This window comes from Macaca thibetana, chromosome 15, assembly GCF_024542745.1.
Source record: "Macaca thibetana thibetana isolate TM-01 chromosome 15, ASM2454274v1, whole genome shotgun sequence".
NCBI lineage: Eukaryota > Metazoa > Chordata > Mammalia > Primates > Cercopithecidae > Macaca > Macaca thibetana.
Window position 1 is genome coordinate 15,819,207 of NC_065592.1, and position 26,220 is coordinate 15,845,426.

Genomic DNA, 26,220 nt, shown 5'->3' on the forward strand with positions numbered 1-26,220 from the left:
GGTTTCGCGATATTGCGCAGGCTCAAGGATTATTTTGGAGTTGTAAGATTTAATATCTGCCCTGCTGAGTTTCAGACTTGCATGGGGCCTGTAGCCCCTTTATCTTGGTCAGTTTCTCCCTTTTGGAATGGGAATGTTTACCCACCATTGTTTTTTGGAAATAAATAACTCTTTTTGATTTTACAGATTCATAGGTGAAAGAAGGTGAGTCTCAGAGAAGATTTAGGACTTTTGATTTGATGTTGGAATGAGTTAAGACTTTGGGGGATTTCTGAGAAGGGATTATTGTATTTTGCAATGTAAGAAGGACATCAGATGTGTGTGTGTGTGAGTGTGATGGTGTCAGGGGAGGAATGATATGATTTGGATATTTGTCCCCTCCAAATCTCATGTTGAAATGTGACCTTGTGTTGGAGGTGGGGCCCAGTGGGATGTATTGGATCATGGGGATGGATCTCTCATAAATGGCTTAGTGCCATCCCTTTGGTGATGAGTTCTTGCTCAGTTCCTGCTAGATCTGGTTGTTTTAAAAGAGGGTGACACCTCCCCCACCGCCACCTTGCTTCTGCTCTCACCACGTGATATGCTGGCTCCTCTCTGCTTTCTGTCATGATTGTAAGCTTCCTCAGGCCGTCACCAGGAGCTAAGCAAATATTGGTGCCATGCCTGTACAACCTGCGGAACTGTGAGCCAAATTAAACCTCTTTTCTTTACCAGTAATCATTATTTCCTTACGTAGAAATACCAGTCTCAGGTATTTCTTTTTTTTTTTTTTTTTTTTTTTTTTTTTTTTTGAGACAGAGTCTTGCTCTGTCGCCCAGGCTGGAGTGCAGTTGTGTGATCTCAGCTCACTGCAACCTCCGCCTCCCAGGTTCAAGTGATTCTTATGCATCAGCCTCCTGAGTAGCTGGGACTACAGGTGCACACCACCACACCTAGCTAATTTTTGTATTTTTAGTAGAGATGGTGTTTCACTATGTTGGCCAGGATAGTCTCGATCTCCTGACCTTGTGATCCACCCGCCTCAGCCTCCCAAAGTGCTGGGATTACAGACATGAGCCACCGTGCCCGGCCATCTCAAGTATTTCTTTATAGCATCATAAGAAAGGACTAATACAGCTATTGTTAGTTTCTGGCCACATAAACCTCTTGTAGTGCAGCTCACAATATGGTAGAGTGGCTCATCCAAGCAGCAAGCAAGACAGACAACAGAGAGTGAGAGAGAGAGAGAGCATGCTAAAAAGACATCATGATCTTTTATAACCAAATTTTGGAAGCAACATCCCATTACTTTTGTGGTATTCTAATCCTTAGAAGCAAGGGAAAGCGATTACACAGGGCATGACTACCAGGAGGCGGGGAACTTTGGGAGTAGTATCACTCTGTGTCCAATCAGGAGGTAGAAACTACACAGTAAGTTATATGGGGTAAAGCTTAATATAAAGAATCATTAAATGCTAATAAATGACTACCAGCTAAAAGTAAATTCCTTATGGTACTCTATAGCTTAGGGAGAGTACCTAAGGAAACACAAACTTGGAAAGGGGTCCTCTTCTCAAGGCTGAAGGTCACACCTCAGAGAAGCTATAGTTCAGCCCAGAGGTCCGCTAGTTGGCCCAGGCTGGAACTAGTTACTGGCAGACAGAAAGCTACTCTCCAGGCAGCAGGAGAGGTACACAGGAGCCTGCAGAGAGAGTTGGCTGGTGGGGGACAGGAAACTGGTAGGGGACAGGAAGCCTTCAGAAAGCTAATTTTCACATTGAGAGGGCCACAGGAAAATTGTTGCTGGTCTAGACTGAGGTTGCAATGTCACCAAGGGACCATATGTGCTGGACACATGGCTGGGGAAGAGCTCCCCTGGATGTCCTTACATCCACATCACTGACCTACCACGAAACTGTAGGAAACAGTAGGAGAGCCCCTCCTCCTGCAATGCCCCTCCAGCGCCCTCTACTGAGAAAGCTCATCACTGTGCTCACTGCAAAGGAGAGAGATGCTTCACTGAATTCTATCCATTACTGAAGAGCATATATTTAAGGGGGATTGGGAGCAGAGGGGCAATACATTGATCATTAGCATAGGAGCCATTTTAGAAGCTGCCTGCCATAGCCCTATAACTACCAAAGACATTGAAATAATTTTGAAAAACCTTCCCACAAAGAAAACTCCAGGTCCAGATGGCCTCACAGGTTTATTCTATTATTAATAAATATTTAGGGAGAAATAATGCCAATTTTACAGAAGCTACTTCAGAAAGTGGAAGAGGGAACTTACAACTAGTTTTATTAGATAAACATAACCACAGAGTGACATTACAAAAAAAGAAAATCATAGATTAATAGCTCTCATGAACATAGATGCAAAAATCCTTAAAATATTAGTAAATCTAGCTATGTATATCAGATATAATACATCAAGTCCAAATAGTGTTTATTTCAGGAATGCAAGGTTGCTTTAGCATTTGAAAATCAATCTGTGTACTTGACCATATTAACAAAGTAAAGGTTATATTCTATTATTATAAGGTCTCTTAAAATTTAATGGTATTCCATTCTGATTGGCTTGTAGAAATTAAAAAATATATACATAAATAAGAAAAACTTTTTTTTTTTTTTTTTTTTTGAGATGGAGTTTCACTCTTTGCACCTAGGCTGGAGTGCAGTGGCATGATCTCGGCTCACTGTGACCTCTAACATCCACCTTCTGGGTTCAAGCGATTCTCCTGCCTCAGCCTTCTGAGTAGCTGGGATTACAGGTGCGTGCCACCACACCTAGCTAATTTTCTTTTGTATTTTTAGTAGAAATGGGGTTTCGCCATGTTGCCCAGGCTGGTCTCAAACTCCTGAGCTCAGGTAATCCCCAGCCTCAGCCTCCCAAAGTGCTCAGATTATAGGCATGAGCCACCAGTCCCAGCCTCAAGTATTTCTGAAAAAGAGATTTTACTTCTTAAATTTTAAAGGTGTGGGCTAAAGAAAAAGGTAGTTGCTAAAAGTATTGTTACTAAAACTATGAAAGCAGAGGTTTTCTGATTTTTTTTGATTTCTTAATCCAAACTTTTAAAAAAAGAAATTTAAGGCTGGGTGCAGTGGCTCACACTTATAATCCCAGCACTTTGGGAGGCTGAGGTGGGAGGATTGTTTGAAGCCAGGAATTTGAGACTAACCTGGGCAACATAGCAAGACCCCATCTCTACTTTAAAAAAAAAAAAAAAAAAAAAAAAGGACCAGTGCGATTACTCATGCCTGTAATCCCAGCACTTTGGGAGGCCGAGGTGGGTGAATCACCTGAGGTCAGGAGTTTGAGACCAGCCTGGCCAACTTGGTGAAATCCCGTCTCTATTAAAAATACAAAAATTAGCCAGGTGTGGTGATGGGTGCCTGAAGTTCCAGCTTCTCGGGAGGCTGAGGCAGGAGAATTGCTTGAACCTGGCAGGTGGAGGTTGCAGTGGGCTGAGATCATGCCATTGCACTCCAGCCTGGGTGACAGAGCAAGACTCTGTCTTAAAAAAAAAAAAAAAAGCAAGGCATGGTGGCTCATGCTTATCGTCCTATAGCTGCTTGAAGGCTGAGGGGGATGATCGCTTGAGCCCCAGAGGTTAGGCCACAGTGAGCTATGGTCATCCCACTGCACTGGGTGACATCCTGCCTGGGTGACAGAGTGTGACCCTGTCTCTGAAAAGAAACAAAGGGGAAAAATAGTAATTTAGTTGTTGCTTTTAGACAATCCAACATCTAAAAGAAAAAAAAAATTAACTTAAAAAATTAAAATTAAAGGCCATACCAAAGATACCGCTTTTTTTTTTTTTTTTTTTTTTTTTTTTTAAAGAGGGAGTCTCGCTCTATTACCCAGGCTGGAGTGGCACAATCTCAGCTCACTGCAACCTCCACCTCCTGGGTTCAAGCAATTTTCTTCCCTCAGCCTTCCGAGTAGCTGGGATTACAGGTGCGTGCCACCATAACCATGGCTGGCTAATTTTTATATTTTTAGTAGAGACAGGGTTTCACCATGTTGGCCAGGCTGGTCTCAAACTCCTGACCTCAGGTGATCTGCCTGCTTCAGCCTCCCAAAGTGCTGGGTTTATAGGTGTGAGCCACTGCACCAGTCAAGATACCACTTTTAAAATTTCAAAAAAAATTGAGAGAGAGAGAATCTGACTATTATATAAGGAAGTGGTTCTTATCTTTACTGGTTTTCTCTTCATTAACACAAAAAAAGGTTTTTAGGCTGGGCATGGTGTGGCTCACGCCTGTAATCCCAGCACTTTGTGGTCAGGGGTTTGACACCAGCCTGACCAACATAGTGAAACCCCGTCTCTACTAAAAATACAAAAATTAGCTGGGCGTGGTGGCGCGTTGTCTGTAATCAGGAGCGCATGCTACTCAGGAGGCTGAGGCAGTGCTATACACACACCATACACACACCACCACCACCACCACCAGAGAAGGAAAGTTAGAGTGAGAGAGAAAGAGAAACAAGGGAGGGGAAAGGACAAGAGGAGAGGGAGCAGAAAAGGGAGAAGGGAAGATAAAGGAAGGGAGAAGGAAGGGAAGGAAAAGAAAAGTAAAAGAATTAAGGAAATGAAGAAAAAGAAAGAAAAGACAACACAGATGGACAAGTTGTTTATCTCAAACAGTCCTCAACTGGTTTGCTGTCATTCAAAATCATCTCTGGACCTTTAATTCTTATATAAAAAAATAAGGCGCCAGGCTGGAGTGCAGTGGCACGATCTTGGCTCATTGCAACCTCTGCCTGCTGGACAAATTTGTTCTAAATTTACAAAAATATTGGTGGAAAAAATTTAACATGAGAAACTCAATGTAAGACCAAATCTTGTTTTACCTCTGTTATGATTTGGAAAAACTGTAAGAGTAGAGCAAGCCTTGGAACTCATGCTTCAAGGAATTTAATCATTTATTTTATCTATCTATCTATCTATCTATCTATCTATCTATCTATCTATCTATCTATCTATCTATCTATTTATTTTTTTGTGTGAAGACGGAGTCTCACTCTGTCTCCCAGGCTGGAGTGCAGTGGCACGATCTCAGCTCACTGCAACCTCCTTCTCCTGGGTTTAGGTGATTCTCCTGCCTCAGCCTCCCAAGTAGCTGGGATTACAGGCATGCTCCACTCTGCCCAGCTAATTTTTGTATCTTTAGTAGAGATGGGGTTTCACCATGTCAGCCAGGCTGGTCTTGAACTCCTGGCCTAAAATGATCTGCCCGCCTCAGCCCCGAATGGTGGGATTACAGGCATAGGCCATCGTGCCTGGCCTATTAATCATTTATATATGAATTTCATTCAGTTATTTCAAAATTTTAAATATGTTTAAAAGTAGTCTATAAATCTGGTTGGATTAAGGTTTTCCCTCGCTTAAAGATAAATGCTTTAGCCGTCACAAAACAGCTCATGGGTTGTTTTCCCCACTAGGGAATACCTTTAATATACTCTACTGATAAACAGCCCAACAAAAACCTTACAGTAGTGGTAAAATGCCTTTAAAACTATAAATTACATATGGCATATGGTACTCTCATTAAACAGAAACTTCATTATCCACATCATTCCACATTTCTTTTTTTTTTTCTTTTTGAGATGGAGTCTCACTGGCGCCAGGCTGGAGTGCAGTGGCACGATCTCGGCTCATTGCAACCTCTGCCTGCTGGGTTCAAGTGATTCTCCTGCCTTAGCCTCCCAGGTAGCTGGGATTACAGGCATGCGCCACCACGCGCAGCTAATTTTTGTATTTTTAGTAGCAACGGGGTTTCACCATGTTGGCCAGGATGGTCTCGATCTCTTGACCTCGTGATCTGCCCACCTCGGCCTCCCAAAGTGCTGGGATTACAGGCGTGAGCCACCACGCCCGGCCCATTCCACGTTTCTAACAGGAAAAATGAGTGGTCCTGTTGAATATTATTAGATAGCTAACTCATGTACACAGACATATTCCTGACAGATGCAAGCTACATTCCTAACAAAGACATCACTATATCTATACAACCAGGAGACTGAATATATTAAACGGTCTGAATTTGAGACCAACCTGGGCAACATAGCAAGACCCCATCTCTACTTTTTTTTTAAAAAAAGGTTGAATATGGCCGGATGCAGTGGCTCACGCCTGTAATCCCAGCACTTTGGGAGGCCAAGGCGGGTGGATCACTAGGACAGGAGATCGAGACCATTCTGGCTAACACGGTGAAACCCTGTCCATCTCTACTAAAAAATATAAAAATTAGCCGGGCATGGTGGCAGGCACCCGTAACCTGCGAGGCGGAGGTTGCAGTGAGCCGAGATTGTGCCACTACACTCCAACCTTGGCAACAGAGCAAGACTCTGTCTTAAATAAATAAATAATCCAGTGTCGGGCAGTTTTTTTTTTTTTTTTTTTTTTTTTTTTTTTTTGAGACGGAGTCTCGCTATGTCGCCCAGGGTGGAGTGCAGTGGCCGGATCTCAGCTCACTGCAAGCTCCGCCTCCCGGGTTTTTAAGCCATTCTCCTGCCTCAGCCTCCCGAGTAGCCGGGACTACAGGCGCCCGCCACCTCGCCCGGCTAGTTTTTTGTATTTTTTTTAGTAGAGACGGGGTTTCACCGTGTTAGCCAGGATGGTCTCGAACTCCTGACCTCGTGATCCGCCCGTCTCGGCCTCCCAAAGTGCTGGGATTACAGGCTTGAGCCACCGCGCCCGGCCAAGGGCAGTTCTTTATAGCAGTATGAAAACGGACTTATTAATACAATGTTCTTGAATGGGTATGTGTTTGTGTGTGTTATTTTTTTACTCCTCTGAGGGCCTCAACAAACAGCCTCTCCGAAAAACAGGCAGGTACGGAAATTTGCAGACAATGTCAGGTGGTCCTAGAACCACAAATTAAGAGCCCTATTTTAAACAGTGTATCTTTCTAGAATATTTTCTATGATCCAATTTACCCAAAGCTTTCTATGAGCAACTTCACGGTTGTGTATTGGATACTTCAGCAAGGACTCAGAATTTGAAATCATTTTAGGTTTTAACAAAGTTGCAAAAACAGACAACAAGGTATGCCTGAGGAAAAAGAAAAAAAAGTTGCAAAATACCATAGTATGACCTTACTCTGGAAAAAGAAAACAAAGTTGAAAAAATAGGATAGTGTTTCCCTAGATTCTTTATCTAATAGAATCTCCAAAAGTTAACATCATACATAGTATAATTATTGAAACTATTGACACAAATACTACTAATAGGAATTAATAGACTTTACTCAAATTTTGTCAGTTGTCCCATTCATGTCCTTTTTTTCTTTTTTGAGACGAAGTCTCACTCTTGTCCCCCAGGCTGGAGTGCAGTGGTGTGATCTCTGCTCACTGCAACCTCCGCTTCCGGGTTCAAGCGATTCTCCTGCTTCAGCCTCCCAGTAGCTGGGATTACAAGTGTGCGCCACCACACCTGAGAAATTTTTGTATTTTTAGTAAAGACGGGGTTTCGCCATGTTGGCCAGGCTGGTCTCGAACTCCTGACCTCAGGTGATCCACCCGCCTTGGACTCCCAAAGTGCTGGGATTACAGGAGTGAATCACCGCTCCCGGCCCCATGTCGTTTTTCTATACCAGGAGCCAATTCCGGATTTCACATTACGTTCCTGCTCTGGCACCCAGGCTGGCATCGAAGTCCTGGGTGGAGCGATCCTCCCGCCTTAGCCTCCTGCTTAGCTGGGACTACAGGCGCGCGCCACCACTCCTGGCTGCTGTTGCTTTAAAATGGTGAAACCCCGTCTCTACTAAAAATACAAAAAATTAGCCGGGTGTGGTGGTGGGCGCCTGTAATCCCAGCTACTCTGGAGGCTGAGGCAGGATAATCCCTTGAACCCGAGAGGCGGAAGTTGCAGTGAGCCGAGATCGCGACACTGCACTCCAGCCTGGTCAACAAGAGCGAAACTCAGTCAAAAAAAAAAAAAAAAAAAAAAAAGAAATTATTTTAATCTACGCCCTGTACTTGAGGCATTTGTGTTCTCGGGCAAATTACCAAACGTCTCTGAGTCACTTTTCCGTCAAATAGACGTGATGCGATGAAGAACCAATAAAATTTGGAATGGCTTCGGAAACTTCGAAGGGAAGTGAATACATTTTTCTTTTCTTTTTTCTTTTTCTTTTCTTTCTTTTTTTTTTTCTTGAGACAGTCTCGCTCTGTCGCCCAGGCTGGAGTGCAGTGGCGCGATCTCGGCCCACTTTCAACTTCCGCCTTCTGGGTTTAAGCGATTCTCCTGCCTCAACCTGCCGAGTAGCTTGGACTGCAGGCGTCAGCCACCACACCTGGCTAATTATTGTATTTTTAGTAGAGACGGGGTTTCACCGCGTTGGCCAGGCTGGTCTTGAACTCCCGACTTTAAGTGATCTGCCCGCCTCGGCCTCCTAAAGTGTTGGCATTACAGGCGTGAGTCCCCGCGCCCGGCCTGTGAATACATTTTTCTTATTGTTTGACGCTGGGCCATACAATTCACTTTTTCGTTGTCCAGATTAAAACCAAAACAAAGCAATTAGGAGCGCGTTGTTGTCGAGGTGTTTTGTTCCAAGGTAGGACCCGTAGCTTCTCCGCCGTCCCGCAGCTTGGAGTAGCAGCTTCTGATTGGACAATGCGCGTCCGCCACGACGCAGGAAGGCCGCCTCATTGGTCCGCGCAGTCGGGCTCCGGCGGCTTGTCTCTTTAGCGCTCAGGGCGCTGACCCACTGCTCTTCCTCTTAAGTGAGTGCTCCATTTCTTCCGACGCCCGGAGCTGCTGGCCCGAAGGGATCCGGAGCGAGCTAGGCCGGGTAACTGCTTTGGGGTCCACTAGGAAGCAGCAGCGGCCGTGGACTACGGGAGGGAGTGGGGTTGGCGAGCTTGGGTAAAATTCCCTCTTCGCGCTGTCTCGACTCCCAAGGTCTCCGCGTCTTCCTCGTCCCCTTTCGTCTTCTGGCTCCACCTCCCTCGGGCTCTTCCAGGTTTCCCCCAAAAGCTCCACACACCCCTCCGCTTCCCTTCCGGGGGCCCCGCCTCCTCTGCTCTTGTCTCCACCGGGCCCGCCCTCGTCTCTTCCCCGCAGCGGTCCCTCCCTCAGGAGCGCAACTCCTTCCCTCCTCTCCGCCGCCGGTGTGCCCCTCGCTTGGCCCATTCCTGGTACCTCCTTGTCCCTTAAGTTTGGTGTTGTCCCTTCCTGGCACCTCCACCTCTCTCTCCATGATCCCTGTCTCCTTTGCATCTGACTGCTGTAGTCCTCCGATTCTCCGGTTGACCCAGGCTGCTGGTTTAGCAAATTGTGCAGCGGCATTGTGCTGGGCGTTGGGGATGGAGACAGTGACTAGAGGTCCCTACTTTCAAGAACTACTTGCCCCGTGGGAGAGAGTCACTTTGTAAATGGGGTATGACAGGCCTGGTGATAAGTCTTTAAGGCAGCATAATGTAGGACTGCTTAGGGGAAGGAGTACTAGAAGGGTTCCTCCCCGCCAGCCGCGTTCTTGCTGAATTCTCAAGCAGGCTTCTGGGGGCTAAGCTGCATCTTTTCATCAGAATGCCCTTGGCTGCTTCTGATGCAGAAGCCTGGTCCTTTATTATTTTAGTTTTTATTTTTGAGACAGAGTCTCGCTCTGTCTCCCATGCTGGAGTGCAGTGGTGTGATCTCGGCTCACTGCAACCTCTGCCTCCCAGGTTCACAGGATTCTCCTGCCTCAGCCTTCCCAGTAGCTGGGATTACAGACGCCCCCCACCACATCTGGCTTTTTTTTTTTTTTTTTTTTTTTTTTTTTACCAGTAGAGACAATTTCACCATGTTAGCCAGGCTGGTCTCGAATTCCTGGTCTCAAGTGATCCTCCCGCCTTGGCCTCCCTAAGTGCTGGGATTACCAGCGCGATCCAGGCCATCATGGTCCTTTAAACCCTTGGGAGTTATTAAAATTTTTGTATGGGCTCTTCTTTTAACCTGTCAGAATAGGTAGGGTTTCAGAGACCATCCATCCAAGCCCTCAGGGTGTTGTCTGAGAGGTTGAAGGCTGCAGTGACAGAGAGTGATTGCCTAGACAAATAGTGACTCAGCATTGTACTCTTGGTGCCTCTTTTTGAAGTTTTTCCAGAGGATAGTTACCCACTTTTTCAATTAGGCAGCAGTCTTAGCTGGTGGGAAAACTAAAAGCACAGATAAAACCACTACTCAGTAGATTCCTCCAAGCCAGTGCAGGTGGCTTGTACACTTACTCAGACGAGAGTAATTTATATCTCAGGCTTTTGGAGTCAGGAATCTCTGGGGTCTGGTCCCAGCTCCACCATTTGCTGTTAAGCTTGGTGAAGATACTTCCTCTATCTGAGCTTCAGTTTCACCTTCTGTTAAACAGGGTGATAAACCCTAACACACAGGGTAATGGTAGGGATTTGTTAAGATTCTGGTTATGAAAATAATCACTTTTAGTGTGCTGTAAATTGCAGTATCTCAGCACAGGCGAGCCCCCTATGCTTCAGATTCATGTCTGTCTAGCTCAAATCAGCAAAGAACCTGATATGCTTGCTTTTTTCAGGCACCATGACCACCCTTGATGATAAGTTGCTGGGGGAGAAACTGCAGTACTACTACAGCAGCAGTGAGGATGAGGACAGTGACCACGAGGACAAGGATCCAGGCAGAGGTGCCCCGGCCAGCAGTTCTGTTCCTGCAGAGGCTGAGCTGGCAGGCGAAGGCATCTCAGTTAACACAGGTACTGAGAAACGCTGGGCTCTGGGAACAGGCTTAAAAAAATGTACATTAAATACATATTAATTAGAAGTCTCCTGATCATTTTTAACTCTGGTCCCACTTTCAGAGATAACCTAGTCTTTTCATTATGTGTGCTTCTAGGCTTTTAGTGCACAATACAAATGTATCTGCATAGCAGCATGGTAGTGAACACAGACTGGCCTGGATTTGAATCCTGCATCTCATATTAATAGTTTGATATCTCATAAATCACAAGTATGAGTATATGGGTAGTACAAATTCCTAAAAATGGCATATTTACACTTGTACCTTTTAATATTGTCAAATTGCTATCAGTTGAGGTGGCAGTAATTTATAGTTTAATCAGCAATCTGTGTTTCTCCATATACTTGTCCTGCTACTGTGTTATGAAACTCATTGATCTTTGTTATTGTAGTAATTCATTGTAGGTTTATTTCTGCCCCTGCCACCTTTTTTTTTTTTTTTTGAGACTGAGTCTGGCTCTGTCGCCCAGGCTGGAGTGCAGTGGCCGGATCTCAGCTCACTGCAAGCTCCGCCTCCCGGGTTTACGCCATTCTCCTGCCTCAGCCTCCGGAGTAGCTGGGACCACAGGCGCCCGCCACCTCGCCCGGCTAGTTTTTTGTATTTTTTAGTAGAGACGGGGTTTCACCGTGTTAGCCAGGATGGTCTCGATCTCCTGACCTTGTGATCCGCCCGTCTCAGCCTCCCAAAGTGCTGGGATTACAGGCTTGAGCCACCGTGCCCGGCTTTTTTTTTTTTTTTTTTTTTTTTAAAGGCAAGTTCTCACCTTGTTCAGGCTGGAGGGCCTTGGTGCCATAATGGCTCACTGCAGCCTCAACCTCCTGGGCTCAAATGATCCTTCTGCCTCAGCTTCCATGAGGTTCCTTTCTTAAAAAGCTGGGACCACATGTAGCTGGGACCACAGGCGCTTGCCACTGTGCCCAGCTAATTTATTTTTTATTTATTTATTTATTTATTTTTTTTGAGACGGAGTCTTGCTCTGTAGCCCGGGCTGGAGTGCAGTGGCCGGATCTCAGCTCACTGCAAGCTCCGCCTCCCGGGTTTGTGCCATTCTCCTGCCTCAGCCTCCTGAGTAGCTGGGACTACAGGCGCCCGCCACCTCGCCCGGCTAGTTTTTTGTATTTTTTGGTAGAGACGGGGTTTCACCGTGTTAGCCAGGATGGTCTCGATCTCCTGACCTCGTGATCCGCCCGTCTCGGCCTCCCAAAGTGCTGGGATTACAGGCTTGAGCCACCGCGCCCGGCCCCAGCTAATTTATTTATTTATTTTTTGTAGAGATGGGGCCTCACTTTGTTGCCCAGGCTGGCCTCACACTGCTGGCCTCAAACAATCATCCTGTCTCAGCCTCCCATAGTCATGAACCAATGCACCGGGCCCATATGTCTTTTGAAGAGGGAACTTAAACTTCTTTTCATAATTTTAAGAGAGATTTTTATATCCTTTGCTCATTTAAAAAATTACATGATTAGTCTTTTTTTCTTGGGGAACTATAAAGGAAATTAATCTGTGATATGAGTTGTAAATATTTCAGTTTCTTGTTGTCTTTTGACTTTATGTTCTTTTCCTGAATGAAAAATTTTATTTTTATGTACTTAAAAGTATTTTATAGTTTTTTAATTTTGCTTTTTACTTAAAAGGCTTTTCTTCACCCTACTTTATAAAGGGCCTCACTTTGCTGTATAAAAAGGTTCTCCTGGCTGGACACAGTGGCTCACGCCTGTAATCCTAGCACTTCGGTAGATCGAGGTGGGTGGATTGCCTGAGCTCACGAGTTCAAGACCAGCCTGGGCAACACAGTGAAACCCTGTCTCTACTAAAATACAAAAAATTAGCTAGGTGTGGCGGCATGCGCCTGTAGGGCCAGCTACTCAGGAGGCTGAGGTGGGAGAATTGCTTGAACCCTGGAGGCAGAGGTTGCAGTGAGCCAAGATCATGCCACTGTACTCCAGCCTGGGCAACAGAGTAAGACTCTGTCTCCAAAAAAAAAAAAAAAAAAAGTTCTTCTATATTTTTCATTAGTATTTTTGTAATTTCATTTTTTACACTTAAGTATTGATTTATGTGGAATTCACTTTGATGCAGGGTGCAGTAGGGCTCCAGTTTAATTTTTTTTAGATTGCTACTCAGTTGTTTCAATACCGCTTAGTGAATAAGCCATCTTTATTTTCTTGAGATGTCACTTTTATTATGTACTGAATTTATCTGTTTATGTTGAGTCTTTAGCTGTACTATGTAGTCTCTTCCATTGATTGGTCTTTTACTGGGCTGTGTCATACTGTTTTTAATTATTGTAATGTTATATTTTAGTATCTGGTAAGGCTAGACCCTCTTCAATTAACTTTTGCTTTATTTTTTCCAAAGGAAATTTAGGAGCTGGACACATATATGTGTTCATGTATTTTCATTGGGAATACATTAAATATATAGATTAATTTAGGGATAATTGGCACTTTTGTGATGTTGAGTATGTCTGTTCAGGAACATGGTATTGTGTTTCCATTTATTCAAATCTTTCAAGTATTTTTTGGGAGCATTTGAAAGTTGTCTTCATATAGATTTATTTTTTTCTGTGGTAACAAAAGACTCCAAAGCTTTAGTGGCTTATGACAACAAAGGTTTATATCTCATTCATGTTACATGCAGCCTATAGGTCAATGGCAGCTCTGCTTATGCTTCATATGTTCTTTCATCCAGGAGCTAGGCTGAAGGAGTAACAGCCTCCATTTGGCTGTGTTCCTGTATTTGGGACACACCGTTTTCATGGTGAAGCATAGAGAGCAAGAGAGGAGCTGCTGGAAACATGGAATGACTCATGCATGTCATACTTTTTGTTTTGCTCAGACGTGGCATACTTCATGTTTGCTCACAATCCTGTTGGCCAGCAAGTCACATAGTCAAGCCCAGCATCAATGGGCTGGGGATATATGTACTCATCCCACAGGAGGTACCATAAGTCACATAGCAAGGGGCAAGGACATATAAGTCCTTCAGCAGCACAGGGCGTGGTGGGGGTTAAGGGTAGCTTGAATAACAGAACAGTAATACTACCTGCCACAATCTTGTTATAAAAAATTCAGAGGCCAGGTGCGGTGGCTCACACCCATCATCCCAGCACTTTGGGAGGCCAAGACGGGTGGATCACCTGAGGTCAGGAGTTGGAGACCATCCTGGCCAACATGGTGAAACTCTGTCTGTACTAAAAATACAAATATTAGCTGGGCATGGTGGCGCATGCCTGTAGTCCCAGCTACTCGGGAAACTGAGGCAGGGGGATCGCTTGAACCCAGAAGGCGTAGGTTGCAGTGAGCCGAGATCACGCCATTGCACTCCAGCTGGGGCGACAGAGTGAGACTCCATCTCAAAAAAAAAAAAAAAAAAAAAAAAAAATCAGATAATATAGAAGTACAGAAAAAAAATGTAAAAGATCTCTGTCACCAGCTCCTTAGATCCTACTACCTGGAGACAACCACTGTTCACAGTTTACAGATCCTGCAAGCTCTTTTTCTATGAACGTACAAGTGTATACACAAACATGTATGCATGTCTATGTACATAAATTATGTACATACATACAGTTCTTTTTTTATAGAAACTAGAGGATTATACTATGATATTCTTCATTTTGCTTTTGTAATAACCTGATATATTTGGAATATCTTTAATGGCAGGAAACATAGAGCTGCTTTATTCTAAGAGTTGCTTTATTTTCCTTTGAGTAGGTAGATTATAATTTTTTAAACTCATCTCCTAATGTTGGGCATTAGCTTGGCCCTTGTTGCAGACTGTTGCAGGGCACATCATTGTGTAATAGCCACTCTGCCCCGTGGCAGAGTGCACAGAGTCCCTATGATAATTGTGCAATAGATGAAGCAAACTTCAGGCAGATGTTTACTCCTACCTACAGATGTGAGCTGGTCCATAATTCCTTGCCCATTCTCCTTGGTCACATCCGTGTTCACCCTACTCAGGCCCAAAAGGTGTGATCAATGACTGGCGCCGCTTCAAGCAGTTGGAGACAGAGCAGAAGGAGGAGCAGTGTCGGGAGATGGAAAGGCTGATCAAGAAGCTGTCAATGACTTGCAGGTCCCATCTGGATGAAGAGGAGGAGCAACAGAAACAGAAAGACCTCCAGGAGAAGATCAGTGGGAAGGTAATTAGCAGTACCCAGGCTTTTCTTAGAGGCTGCTGTGGCTGCTAGAGCTGGGTGAGTGACTCAAGAGGTGGAGGATGCTTGATTTGACCTCCAAGAAGTTGTGCAGTGCAGGAGAAATCATAGAGCCCTGTCAAAACTCAAACACACCCAGTTTTGAATCTCAGTTCTGCTACTAGTGACTGTGGGAAAGTCTCTTCCCTTCTGAATCTAGTGTTTCAATGGTTAAATGATGTCAGTATCCTCCCCGTACAGGGCTATGTGGTTAATATGCCCATCACAGTGTCTGGCCCATTGAAAGTGCTCAGTAAATTTTAGTTTCCCTTCTTTTATTGAGGTTTTATCTTGGGCCAGAAATAACCCTCTGAGGGTGGTGGTATTATCCCCTTCTTACAGATGATAGAAGCAATGCTTAGAGGGCATTAGAGGCTTGTTCAGGGCAATGCAACTGGTAAATTCTAGTAGGAGCTAGGGTTCTAACCCAAATATTCCTGTTTTTTCCATGATGTTGCTGTTTCATCTGAAGCCTATTCATGAGAATTTATTCTAAGGAGGCATTATAATAAGCAAACAGACACTCTGGAAGATATTTGGAAGTAGGTCCCTGATTTTTTTTTTTTTTTTTTTTTTTTAATAGAGACAGGGTCTCTGTTGCCCAGGCTGGTCTAAGAACTACTGAGCTCAAGTGACCCTCCCACCGTATCCTCCCAAAATGCTAAGATTACAGGTGTGAGCCGTGGTGTCTGGCCCCTGATGGCCTCTTATCCTATCAGTATTAAAAGGGATTCACCGTTTCCCTGGATGCCCTCTGACTGCGGATGAATGTCTGTGAGTGCCTGAGATCATTTAGTTATGGCCCAAAGCTAAAATACCATACAGGATCAGGGAGCAGATAAGAGGATTAAGCTGGGAATCATTCACCTTGACCAGGAGGCTGATTTTAGGACATGACACTTAGCCAAAGACTTCAGTAGGTCAGAAGAAGCCACTGTGGTAGACCGAGTTGAAGTGGAGGGCTATGAGATGGGAGGAACATTGGCAATAAGTAAAATAGTGAACTCAGAATGTTGCTGGTTATGATACAGTCACAACATGTGTTCTGATCTAGTGTGGTCTCTTAATCTATGCAACATTGGGCAGAGTTAGGATTTATGAGAGGAGCGGGGATGTCTTGTTGCACCGGGGCAGAGGGAAGATGCTTTCATAGCTTGAGCTGTTTCTTGGGCATTGTGCGTTCTGCTCACAGCTGCTTCCTGATACCGAGGTGAGAGGCCAGAATGAGGCAACATCATATCATCACATGAATCAGTCTTGAGAGAGGCTGTTCCTGTCCTGCTGATTTATCTACAGTAGAACAGAACTGGAAACTGTCTGGCAGAATTAGGGAAGTGGTTAAGCAAAGTGACACATTATATATGATTTCATAAAAATATTTGGAAACATGAGGAAATACTTATAATCATGCTAAGTCTCGAAAGCAGGTTATAGCTTAATTGGTACACCCACAGCTGCTGCTATAAAAGCAAAACTATTTTAGTACGACTGGTAATAAAAAGAATTTTTAGAGTCCATATGACTGTGTGTGTGTGTTTGGGGATGGTGTGGGGCAGGGGTTTTGAGAGTTCTTTCTAAAATTCTGTAATGTCTTGTTATCTTTCCAAGAGAAAAAAAAAAAAAACACGGTAGATAAAATATTGTCAAGACTGACAAAAAGTAAAAAGCTCATGAAGTGAGATTATATGATGCACCTATTTGGACTGAGAGGCAATGTGATATTGTAGTTAAAAACATGGGTTTTAAAAATCTAGTTCGAGTCCTGGTCTTATGCTTACTGGGTTAACTTGTTCAAATAATGTCAAGTTTTGGAACCTTGTTTATAAAGTGGGGCTATTAAAAGCCCCTTCCCGATGGAGTTATGGAATTCAGTGAGATATAATGCATGTAGAATACTTAGCATGGTGCCTCATGTATTATCAGCATGTAGTACATGTTAACTGTTTTATTGTTTTATGCTTTTCTGGAGCAGGGTATCCCCCTGTCGCCCAGGTTGGAGTGCAGTGGTGTGATCTTGGCTCACTGCAGCCTCCGCCTCCCAGGTTCAAGTGATTCTCGTGCCTCAGCCTCCCGAGTAGCTGGGACCACAGGTGCACACCACCATGCCCAGCTAACTTTTTTTATTTTTTATTTTATTATTATTATTTTTTTAGGAGAGATGGGATTTTGCCATGTTGGCCAGGCTGGTCTTGAACTCCTGACCTCAAGTGATCCACCCGTCTCCCAAAGTGCTAGGATTACATGCGCGAGCCACCACACCTGGCCCATATTAACTGTTGGATCACGAGTGTTCAGTTTTCATATTTATGCTCACTTGCTGGTCCTGCTGCAGATGACTCTGAAGGAGTTTGCCATGATGAATGAGGACCAAGACGATGAGGAGTTTCTGCAGCAGTACCGGAAGCAGCGAATGGAAGAGATGCGGCAGCAGCTTCACAAGGGGCCCCAATTCAAGCAGGTTTTTGAGATCTCCAGTGGAGAAGGGTTTTTAGACATGATTGATAAAGAACAGAAAAACATTGTCATCATGGTTCATATTTATGAGGATGGCATTCCAGGGACCGAAGCCATGAATGGTTGCATGATCTGCCTTGCCGCAGAGTACCCAGCTGTCAAGTTCTGCAGGGTGAAGAGCTCAGTTATTGGTGCCAGCAGTCGGTTCACCAGGAATGCCCTTCCTGCCCTGCTGATCTATAAGGGGGGTGAATTGATCGGCAATTTTGTTCGTGTTACTGACCAGCTGGGGGATGATTTCTTTGCTGTGGACCTTGAAGCTTTTCTCCAGGAATTTGGATTACTCCCAGAAAAGGAAGTCTTGGTGCTCACATCTGTGCGTAACTCTGCCACCTGTCACAGTGAGGATAGTGACCTAGAAATAGATTGAACTGATAATCTAGTTGCATAGATTTCTCATTGTTTGGGTTGAAATACATATGTCATTGTTTATTTTTGTTCCTTCTTTGTCTTCTGGCTTTTCAGCTGTTCTTTGTAGTCCCTTTTATTATGTGTAACATCAAGAAATTCTTAGATTAAATCAGAATGCTGAATAACCTTGTAGCCAGCAATAAGGTGACTTAAAATTGTATAAACAGGAAGCCAGGCTTTTGAACTGTTGGCGGGCGCCTATAGTTCCAGCTACTCTGGGAGGCTGAGGCAGGAGAATGGCGTGAACCCGGGAGGCGGAGCTTGCAGTGAGCTGAGATCCGGCCACCGCACTCCAGCCTGGGTGACAGAGCGAGACTCCGTCTCAAAAAAAAAAAAAAAAAAAAAAAAAAAAAGATTCTCTGGCAAGACATCTCTGTTATTGTTTCCAGTCAATATTTACAAAGCATCCTAAAAACAATGTCTTGGAAATTGTCTTCAGATGATCTCAGAGGTTTCTGCCAAGTCCGAGAGTATAATTCTGTAGGTAGTGTGTGTTATTTGCAGTGTAAATAATGCATTTTCTTAATCAAATGATTGTAAATTATATTTACTTGTAATCAGTTCCATAGCTCTAGACAGTGGTTAGATTTTTTTTTTCCCCCCACTGGGGTCTTGTTTAAAGGTGTGAGTCACCGCACCCGGTCCTGAGGGGTGGCCTCTGCTGCTGGATTTGATGTCGTCCTCCAGCATGACTAAGTCTGGAACAGCAGGAAGGGTCGATGCTTACTGACTTGGTGATGTTGGAAGACGAGCGGTTTATGGATTTAAACATCAGAGCTGGAGTGGGGCTGGAAATCTTTGTAAAGGAGGATCTTTCGGTAAGATGCCCCGCTTGTCTTTGTCTCTTTTTTGTTTAACAAGGTAACTTTTTGTTTAACCTAGATTTTTTTTTAAAACTTTTTTTTTTTTTTTTTTTTTTTTTTTTTTTGCATATTGGAAAAATAATTCATATTCAGTAGAGGAAAATTGACCAAAACAGAAGCAAAAATAAGAAAATTAAAATATCCTACTACCTACTACCTAGAATAAAACACTATTTATATTTTGGTCTATTTCCTGCCAAGGTGTTTTCTGTGTATACGTGGATATTTTGTTTGTTTTTAAACAAAACGATGGGATCATTCTGAACATACTGTTTTATAGTATGGTCAGCTAATAATATATCAGACCTTTTTTCATATTATCAAATATTCTGCAGCTTTTTTTTAATGTCTATTAATATTCCATCATATAGATGTGATATAATTTGCTTGATGGTTGTCTCTTAAAAAGATAGCAAACACTTTTTTTAAATCACAAAAGTGATGGATGTTCATTGTAGAAAATATAATAAACACTGTTAAGACTTAAAAGCCATATAATTCCACCAACCAAAATTAATCCCTGTTGTCATATTTGTAGTCATTTTTATAGCCTTTTTTTCTATGTATTTATAATAACTATCATTTGAGTTTTTTTCCTTTTGCTTTTTTACTTTAAAAATACATGTTCTAGGGTCAGGGGAAATGTAATCTGGAATTAAATATTAGCCTTAAAATTCACAATTTTGATTTTCCTGGATTTTCAGGAATTGACTAACTAAAAGAGTCTTGAAAGTATTTGCTGTATTTAATCAACAAACAGAGTGCAGTTTTTTTTTTTTTTTGACTAAGAAAGCTCATTGTAGTAGAAAGGGTGGAATGTGGAATGTATAGAAAATTATTAGAAACAGGGAACTATTAGTCTAGCTTATTTCCTTTCAGTCTTTTTTTCAATATTTTAAAAAACATTGAGTACTTATTGAATTTAGTTCTGTGCTCTTCCTTATTTAGTATTGTTTCATAAATACTTTGATGTTTCAAAAATTCTAAATAAATAATTTTCAGTGGCTTCATAATATTTAATCATTTGGATATACAATAATTTATTTAACCAGTCTCTCTATTTTTATTTATTTATTTTGTTTGTTTTCTTTGAGATGGAGACTCGCTGTATCACCCAGGCTGGAGTACAATAGGGTGATCTTGGCTCACTGCAGCCTCCACCTCCTGAGTTCAAGCAGTTCTCCTGCCTCAGCCCCCTGAGTAGCTGGGACTACAGGCACATGCCGGGGACTGGCTAATTTTGGTATTTTTACTAGAGATGAGGTTTCACCATGTTGACCAGGCTGGTCTCCAACCCCTGACCTCAGGTGATCTGCCTGCCTCAGCCTCCCAAAGTACCGGGATTACAGGTGTGAACACCCTGCACAGCCTAACCAATCTCTTTATATTGGATATTTAGATTCTCAGTGTTTTGCTGAACACTTAATGCCTTTGTGTTTTGGGCTATATTTTGAATTATTCTCATAGATTTCTAGAAGAGGAATTACTGGGCAAATAGGGACACTTAAAAATAGCTTTTACAAACCATCTTCTATTCTCGTTGAAAATGAGAATATATTATGCACTTACAGGGAACTTGACTTTGCTTTTCAAGAACAGAAGTTCTAAAATACAGTAGGGCTGGGTGTGGTGGTTCATGCCTATAATCCCAGCAGTTTGGGAGGCTGGGGCAGACACAGCGAGACCTCATCTCTACAAAAAATAGAAAAAATTAGCTGGGCGTGGTGGTGTACCTGTAGTCCCAGCTGCTTGGGAGGCTGAGTCAGGAGGATCTCTTGAGCTTGGGAGGTCAAGGCTGCAGTGAACCATGATTGCACTCCAACCTGAGCGACAGAGACCCTGTCTCAAAAAAAAAAAAAAAAAAATTAAAAAAAAGTAAGCAGACATGTAATGGTAATGGAGAAAACCTAGACTTTTTTTTTTTTTTTTTTTTTTTTTTTTTTTGAAGATGGAGTCTCACTCTGTCGCCCAGGCTGGAGTGCAGTGGCATGATCTCAGCTCACTGCAACCTCAGCCTCCCAGGTTCACGTCATTCTCCTGCCTCAGCCCCTTAAGTAGCTGGGACCACAGGCGCCCACCACCACGCCCGGCTAATTTTTTGTATTTTTAGTAGAAACGGGGTTTCACAGTGTTAGCCGGGATGGTCTCGATCTCCTGACCTCGTGATCCGCCCGCCTTGGCCTCCCAAAGTGCTGGGATTACAGGCTTGAGCCACTGCGCCTGGCCTTTTTTTTTTTTTCTTTTTGGAGATGGAGTCTTGCTCTGTCGCCCAGGCTGGGAGGTGGAGTGGCACGATCTCGGCTCATTGTAACCTCTGCCTCCCAGGTTGAAGCGATTCCCCTGCCTCAGCCTTCTGAGTAGCTGGGATTACAGGTGTGCCACTACATGCGGCTAATTTTCGTATATATTTTTTTTAGTAGAGATGGGGTTTCACTATGTTGGCCAGGCTGGCTTCAAACTCCTGACCTTAAGTGATCTGCCCGCCTAGGCCTCCCACAGTGCTGGGATTACAGGCATGAGCCACCACACCCAGCCTTATCAGTGAATTTTATCATTTATTCATTTAGGTGGCTGGGGATGGGCCTAAGCCTGGGCCAGCAGCTGGGTCCATCATGTCCAGCCCACTTGGCAGCCTGGCCACCCTTCTGCTGTGGCTTTTTAAAGGCACAACTGTCATAAAATGCTCCAATTTCTGAATTCTCAGATTGTTTCCTTATTTTTGGCGATAATACAACCAGAGGTGATGTTGTGTAGTAAGTCAGGGAGTATCTGATGTCAGCTTGGTGATGCTAAGTTTAATCACCTGGTTAAGGTGGTGAATGACAAATCTTCGTATTGTAAAATTATTTCCCTTTTGTTAGCAGAAAGAAATCTGTGTTGTGATACTTTGAGACTCTTCTTGCAATAACGTTTCACCTAATAGTTTTGGCATCCTTGCCTGAACCAAATTATTACATTGGGGTATGCATAAAGGTGATTTTCTTTATTTTCATTTCATTTCATTTTTAGGACACAGGGTTTCACTTTGTTGCCCAGGCTGGGGTGCAGTGGCGCAATCACAGCTCACTGGAACCTCAAGTTCCTGGGCTCAAGCGATCCTCCCACCTCAGCCTCCCAAAGTGCTGGGATTACAGGCGTGAGCTGCTGTGTTTGACCTAGAGTTTACTTTTAAAAAATACATCCTTTTTGGTTCCACCTTTTTGAGCATATAAAACATTTACCCAGTTTAAAAGTCAGCAGAATATGAAGTGTTCTCAGAGAAGCCTCACTCCCATCGATTCCCTCCACCCCAAGAATTTATTTTTGATTGTGAATGCTTGTGGTTAAATTTCTTTTTTTTGAGACGGAGTCTTGCTCTGTCACCCAGGCTGGAGTGCAGTGGCCGGATCTCAGCTCACTGCAAACTCCTCCTCTCGGGTTCACGCCATTCTCCTGCCTCAGCCTCCCGAGTAGCTGGGACTACAGGCACCCGCCACTTCGCCCGGCTAGTTTTTTGTATTTTTTAGTAGAGACGGGGTTTCACCGTGTTAGCCAGGATGGTCTCGATCTCCTGACCTCGTGATCCGCCCATCTCGGCCTCCCAAAGTGCTGGGATTACAGGCTTGAGCCACCGCGCCCGGCCAAATTTCTTACTATCTCTGAGCTGTGATCTCCCAAGTGAGGATAAATAGTAACTATCTCACGGGGTGACTGAAAGTGTTCAATGAGCTAAAGTTCTTAGCATGGTGAGGCAGCTAGCAAACATTCCTTAGATCCATAGATGTCATCAGTTTTTTTTTTTTTTTTTAACTATCCATCCTCTACAAAACCCTGATCCCACTTATTAAAAAAGGGCTTTAAGACCCCAATTCCAGCCAGGCGCAGTGGCTCATGCCTGTAATCCCAGCACTTTGGGAGGCCGAGGTGGGCGGATCACGAGGTCAGGAGATCAAGACCATCCTGGCCAACACAGTGAAATCCCACCTCTACTAAAGATACAAAAACAAAAAATTAGCCGGGCCTAGTGGCGGGCGCCTGTAGTCCCAGCTACTTGGGAGGCTGAGGCAGGAGAATGGCGTGAACCCGGGAGGTGGAGTTTGCAGTGAGCCAAGATCGCACCACTGCACTCCAGCCTGGGTGACAGAGCACGTTTCCGTCTCAAAACAAAACAAAACAAAACACCCATTTCCCCCTTGTCAACTCAAATAAATCCTATTTATCCTTGAAAACTCAGCTCAAACCTCACTCACATCCTCTCTGGATCCTTAGTAAGTCTTTGCTGTCTCTTCAGAGAGAGGCAGTCATACTGTTACATGTCTTCTTACAGGTGATGGCGACATTGGTTAAAATGTTTGAGGGCTCAAAACCTGGGTCCATCCAATACTAGCCATGCCTCCATTTTCCCACCTGTACAAGGGGGATAACAGTAGTTGGGATAAAAGGTCAATGAGGCCGGGCACAGTGGCTCACGTCTGTAATCCCAGCACTTTGGGAGGCTGAGGCGAGCGGATCACCTGAGGTCAGGAGTTTCAGATTAGCCTGACCAACATGGTGAAACCCTGTCATTACTGAATACAAAAAATTAGCTGGTCGTGGTGGCTCACGCCTGTAATCCCAGCTACCTGGGGGAGCTGAGGCAAGAGAATCGCTTGAACCTGGGAGGCAGAGGTTGCAGTGAGCTGAGATTGCACCACTGCACTCCAGCCTGGACAACAGTGAGATTCCATCTCAGAAAAAAGGAGGTCAGTGGGTTAATACTCGTTAATACACTTAGCACCTTGCATAACACATAGAAATGTCTCAATAAATTATCTGTTGTTGTCATCATGCTATTATTTTAATTCAATTTAATGAAATATTTAAAGTTTTCCTGAAGTGTGAGATGGGAAATCCTGGTGACTTGAATAGCTCTGTCTCCCTTTCCTGTAGGGTAACTCCATCTTCAGCGTGTGTGGTAGCCAAAGTTGAACTGGATTTGTTTACAGACCAGACTATTAATTCTTTGGGGACAGGGACTGTGTCCTGTCATCTCTGATCTCTGATCTGAGCTGGCATCAGTTAATACATGCTCCTTCAGTGGGGAAAATCCCCAAGGCAACATGAGTAGGCTGGAATTCACCACAATAGGGCAGAAGGTCATCTCTTGTATCATGTTTCCATAAATATTACATATTTTTAATTAGACGTCTACTACCTATGCTCACTGAGAACCGGGTAACAAGATCAAGTTAAATCCTCAGCCTTGCCAAAGAGTTTGTTACCTCCTGGTTACTTTGTAGAAATGCGGGTTATAACTCAAAATGACCACGTGGTGGCAGCAGAGGAGAAGGAATGAATTGTTTTGTTCCCATTACCCACGCGGTGCTACAGACTGCAGAGTTGGGGCCTAAGGGAGATACGTAGCACCATATAAGAATAACGTTAGATAATTTGTTTTTGGGAATGAGAACAGGAAAGGGTTAAATACACGCACTTTAAATAATGAGTAACAAATCAAACAAAATGGTATTTGATGAAGACAACATATATACACTTGACTTTCAGATCATGGTCAACTAAGGGGGAGAAAAAAAGAGACAGAAGAGAACAGGAAGTGAGGGGGCACCCACCAGTCCCAAGATGCTGCAAGATGGGTGACTCGAGGAGACATAGCTTCTTAGTTAAGAGTACAATCTTTGTTTCAAATCCCAATCCCACCATTTGTTTCCAGTGACTTAATCCCTCTGTCCCCTAGAGCTGTCATAGTGAGAGTAAGCAAGAACTTTGTTTTTCCATTTTTTTGTTTGTTTTTTGAAACAGGGTCTTGCCCTGTTGCCAAGACTGGAATGCAGTGGTGCAGCCATAGATCACTGCAGCCTCAAATTCCTGGACTAAAGCAATCCTCCCACCTTGGCCCGCCAGAGTACTGGGATTACAAGTGAGAGCCACCATGCCCAGCTTCTAAGCAGTTTATATTTATTTCTTAGATAATTCTCACCACTCCAGAGCTGTATTATTATCTTCGTTTTTTAGTTAAATGATTTGCCCAAGATCATCTGGTTAGCGCATAGTAAAGTCAGAACTTAAACCTAGGAACTCAGCTCCGAACTCAGATTTCTTACCACGGTCTGGGCAGCCTTACCCATGAACAGGCAATAATAATGTTTATCGAAAAAGGTTCTTGGAAAGAGATGAAAGGTGCCTGCCCTATAGTTGGTGTTATGGACTGAACTGTCCCCCATCTAGCACAAATTCCCAAATCCCCCAAGTGATTATATTTGGAGATAGGCCACTGAAGGAGGTAACTAAGGTTAAATGAATCATAAGCATGGGGACCTAATCCAATAAGACCACTGTCTTTATAAGAAGAGACACCAGAGCTCCCTTCCCTTGCTCTCTGCATGTGCACAGAGCAGATACATGCTAGGATGCAGCTAGAAGGCAGCTGTCTACAAGCTAGGAAGAGAGCCCTCACCAGAAATCAACCCTTATGGCACCATGGTGTTGGTGGACCTCCAGCCTCAAGAACTGTGACAAGATATATTTCTATCATTACTCAGTTTGTGGTATTTTTTTAGGGCAGCTGAGCAGACTACTACAGTTGGTGATCAGGAAATGCAGCTTTTACAGTCTGTGACTTTGTCTTTGATGTAGCTCTCCCTCTACTCCGAAGGCCTCAGTTCCTTGTCATCATCTTGGTACACCAAAGAGTTCTCTACCTGCCTGGAAGCACCTCCAGCCCATCCAGTCTTTCCTTATCCCATTTCCTTTTTTAAAAATGATTTTGGCTGGGTGTGGTGGCTCATGCCTGTAATCCCAGCATTTTGGGAGACCAAGGCCGGTGGATCACCTGAGGTCAGAAGTTTGAGATCAGCCTGACCAACATGGTGAAACTCTGTCTCTACTAAAAATACAAGAAATTTAACTTGGTGTGGTGGCAGGCACCTGTAATCCCAGCTACTTGGGAGGCTGAGGCAGGAGAATCACTTGAACCCGGGAGGTGGAGGTTGCAGTGAGCCAAGATCGCGCCATTGCACTCCAGCCTGGGCAACAAGAGTGAAACTCTGACTCAAAAAAAAAAAAAAAAGCTTTTCCCATGAGCATGTCACATGATTCTGATGCATGATGAGTGGATCTGGAGTCAGAATCGGGTGAGGGAAGGGCTTTTGCTATCCCTCATTTCTGCCCAGAGACAGATCTGTGCTCAAATATTAGTTCCACTGCTTTTTAGCTTGGAGCCTTGGGCAAGTTACCTCATTGAGTCACAATTTTCTCATCTGTAAAATGGAGACAATAATGTGTGCCACAATGGATTGTTATGAGTTTTGAATGGTACAAGGAATGTAAAGCCACTGGCACCACATCTGGCCTATGCTGAGTTAACTTCTTACCATGTCATTGTGGTTTCCAAGGTCTGTGGTTACGTGATTTCGTGATGTGTGTGGGGATGGTCTTGGACATGGTTTCTCCACCTGCCAATTGTGGTCCTTGGAGAGAAAATGAGGTGGGTGTCTGTGTGGGTGAGGTCAAGCTCT

The 26,220-nt window shown here is 43.9% G+C and overlaps 1 protein-coding gene across 2 annotated transcripts in view; it reads left to right on the forward strand.

Moving 5' to 3' along the window:
- Positions 1–17,973, forward strand: part of PDCL (phosducin like) — a 112,669-nt gene extending 94,696 nt beyond the window's left edge. The window contains exons 2-5 of one of the 2 annotated variants that reach the window (XM_050760666.1): positions 8,694–8,783; positions 10,518–10,694; positions 14,704–14,885; positions 17,272–17,973. In XM_050760666.1, the coding sequence (XP_050616623.1) occupies positions 10,523–10,694; positions 14,704–14,885; positions 17,272–17,823 (906 nt within the window). In that variant the 5' untranslated portion in view covers positions 8,694–8,783; positions 10,518–10,522 and the 3' untranslated portion in view covers positions 17,824–17,973. Of the gene's footprint in view, positions 1–8,656; positions 8,784–10,517; positions 10,695–14,703; positions 14,886–17,271 lie in introns of those variants that run through there. The other variant, XM_050760665.1, reaches the window with a different exon arrangement.
- Positions 17,974–26,220: the final 8,247 nt, after the last annotated feature.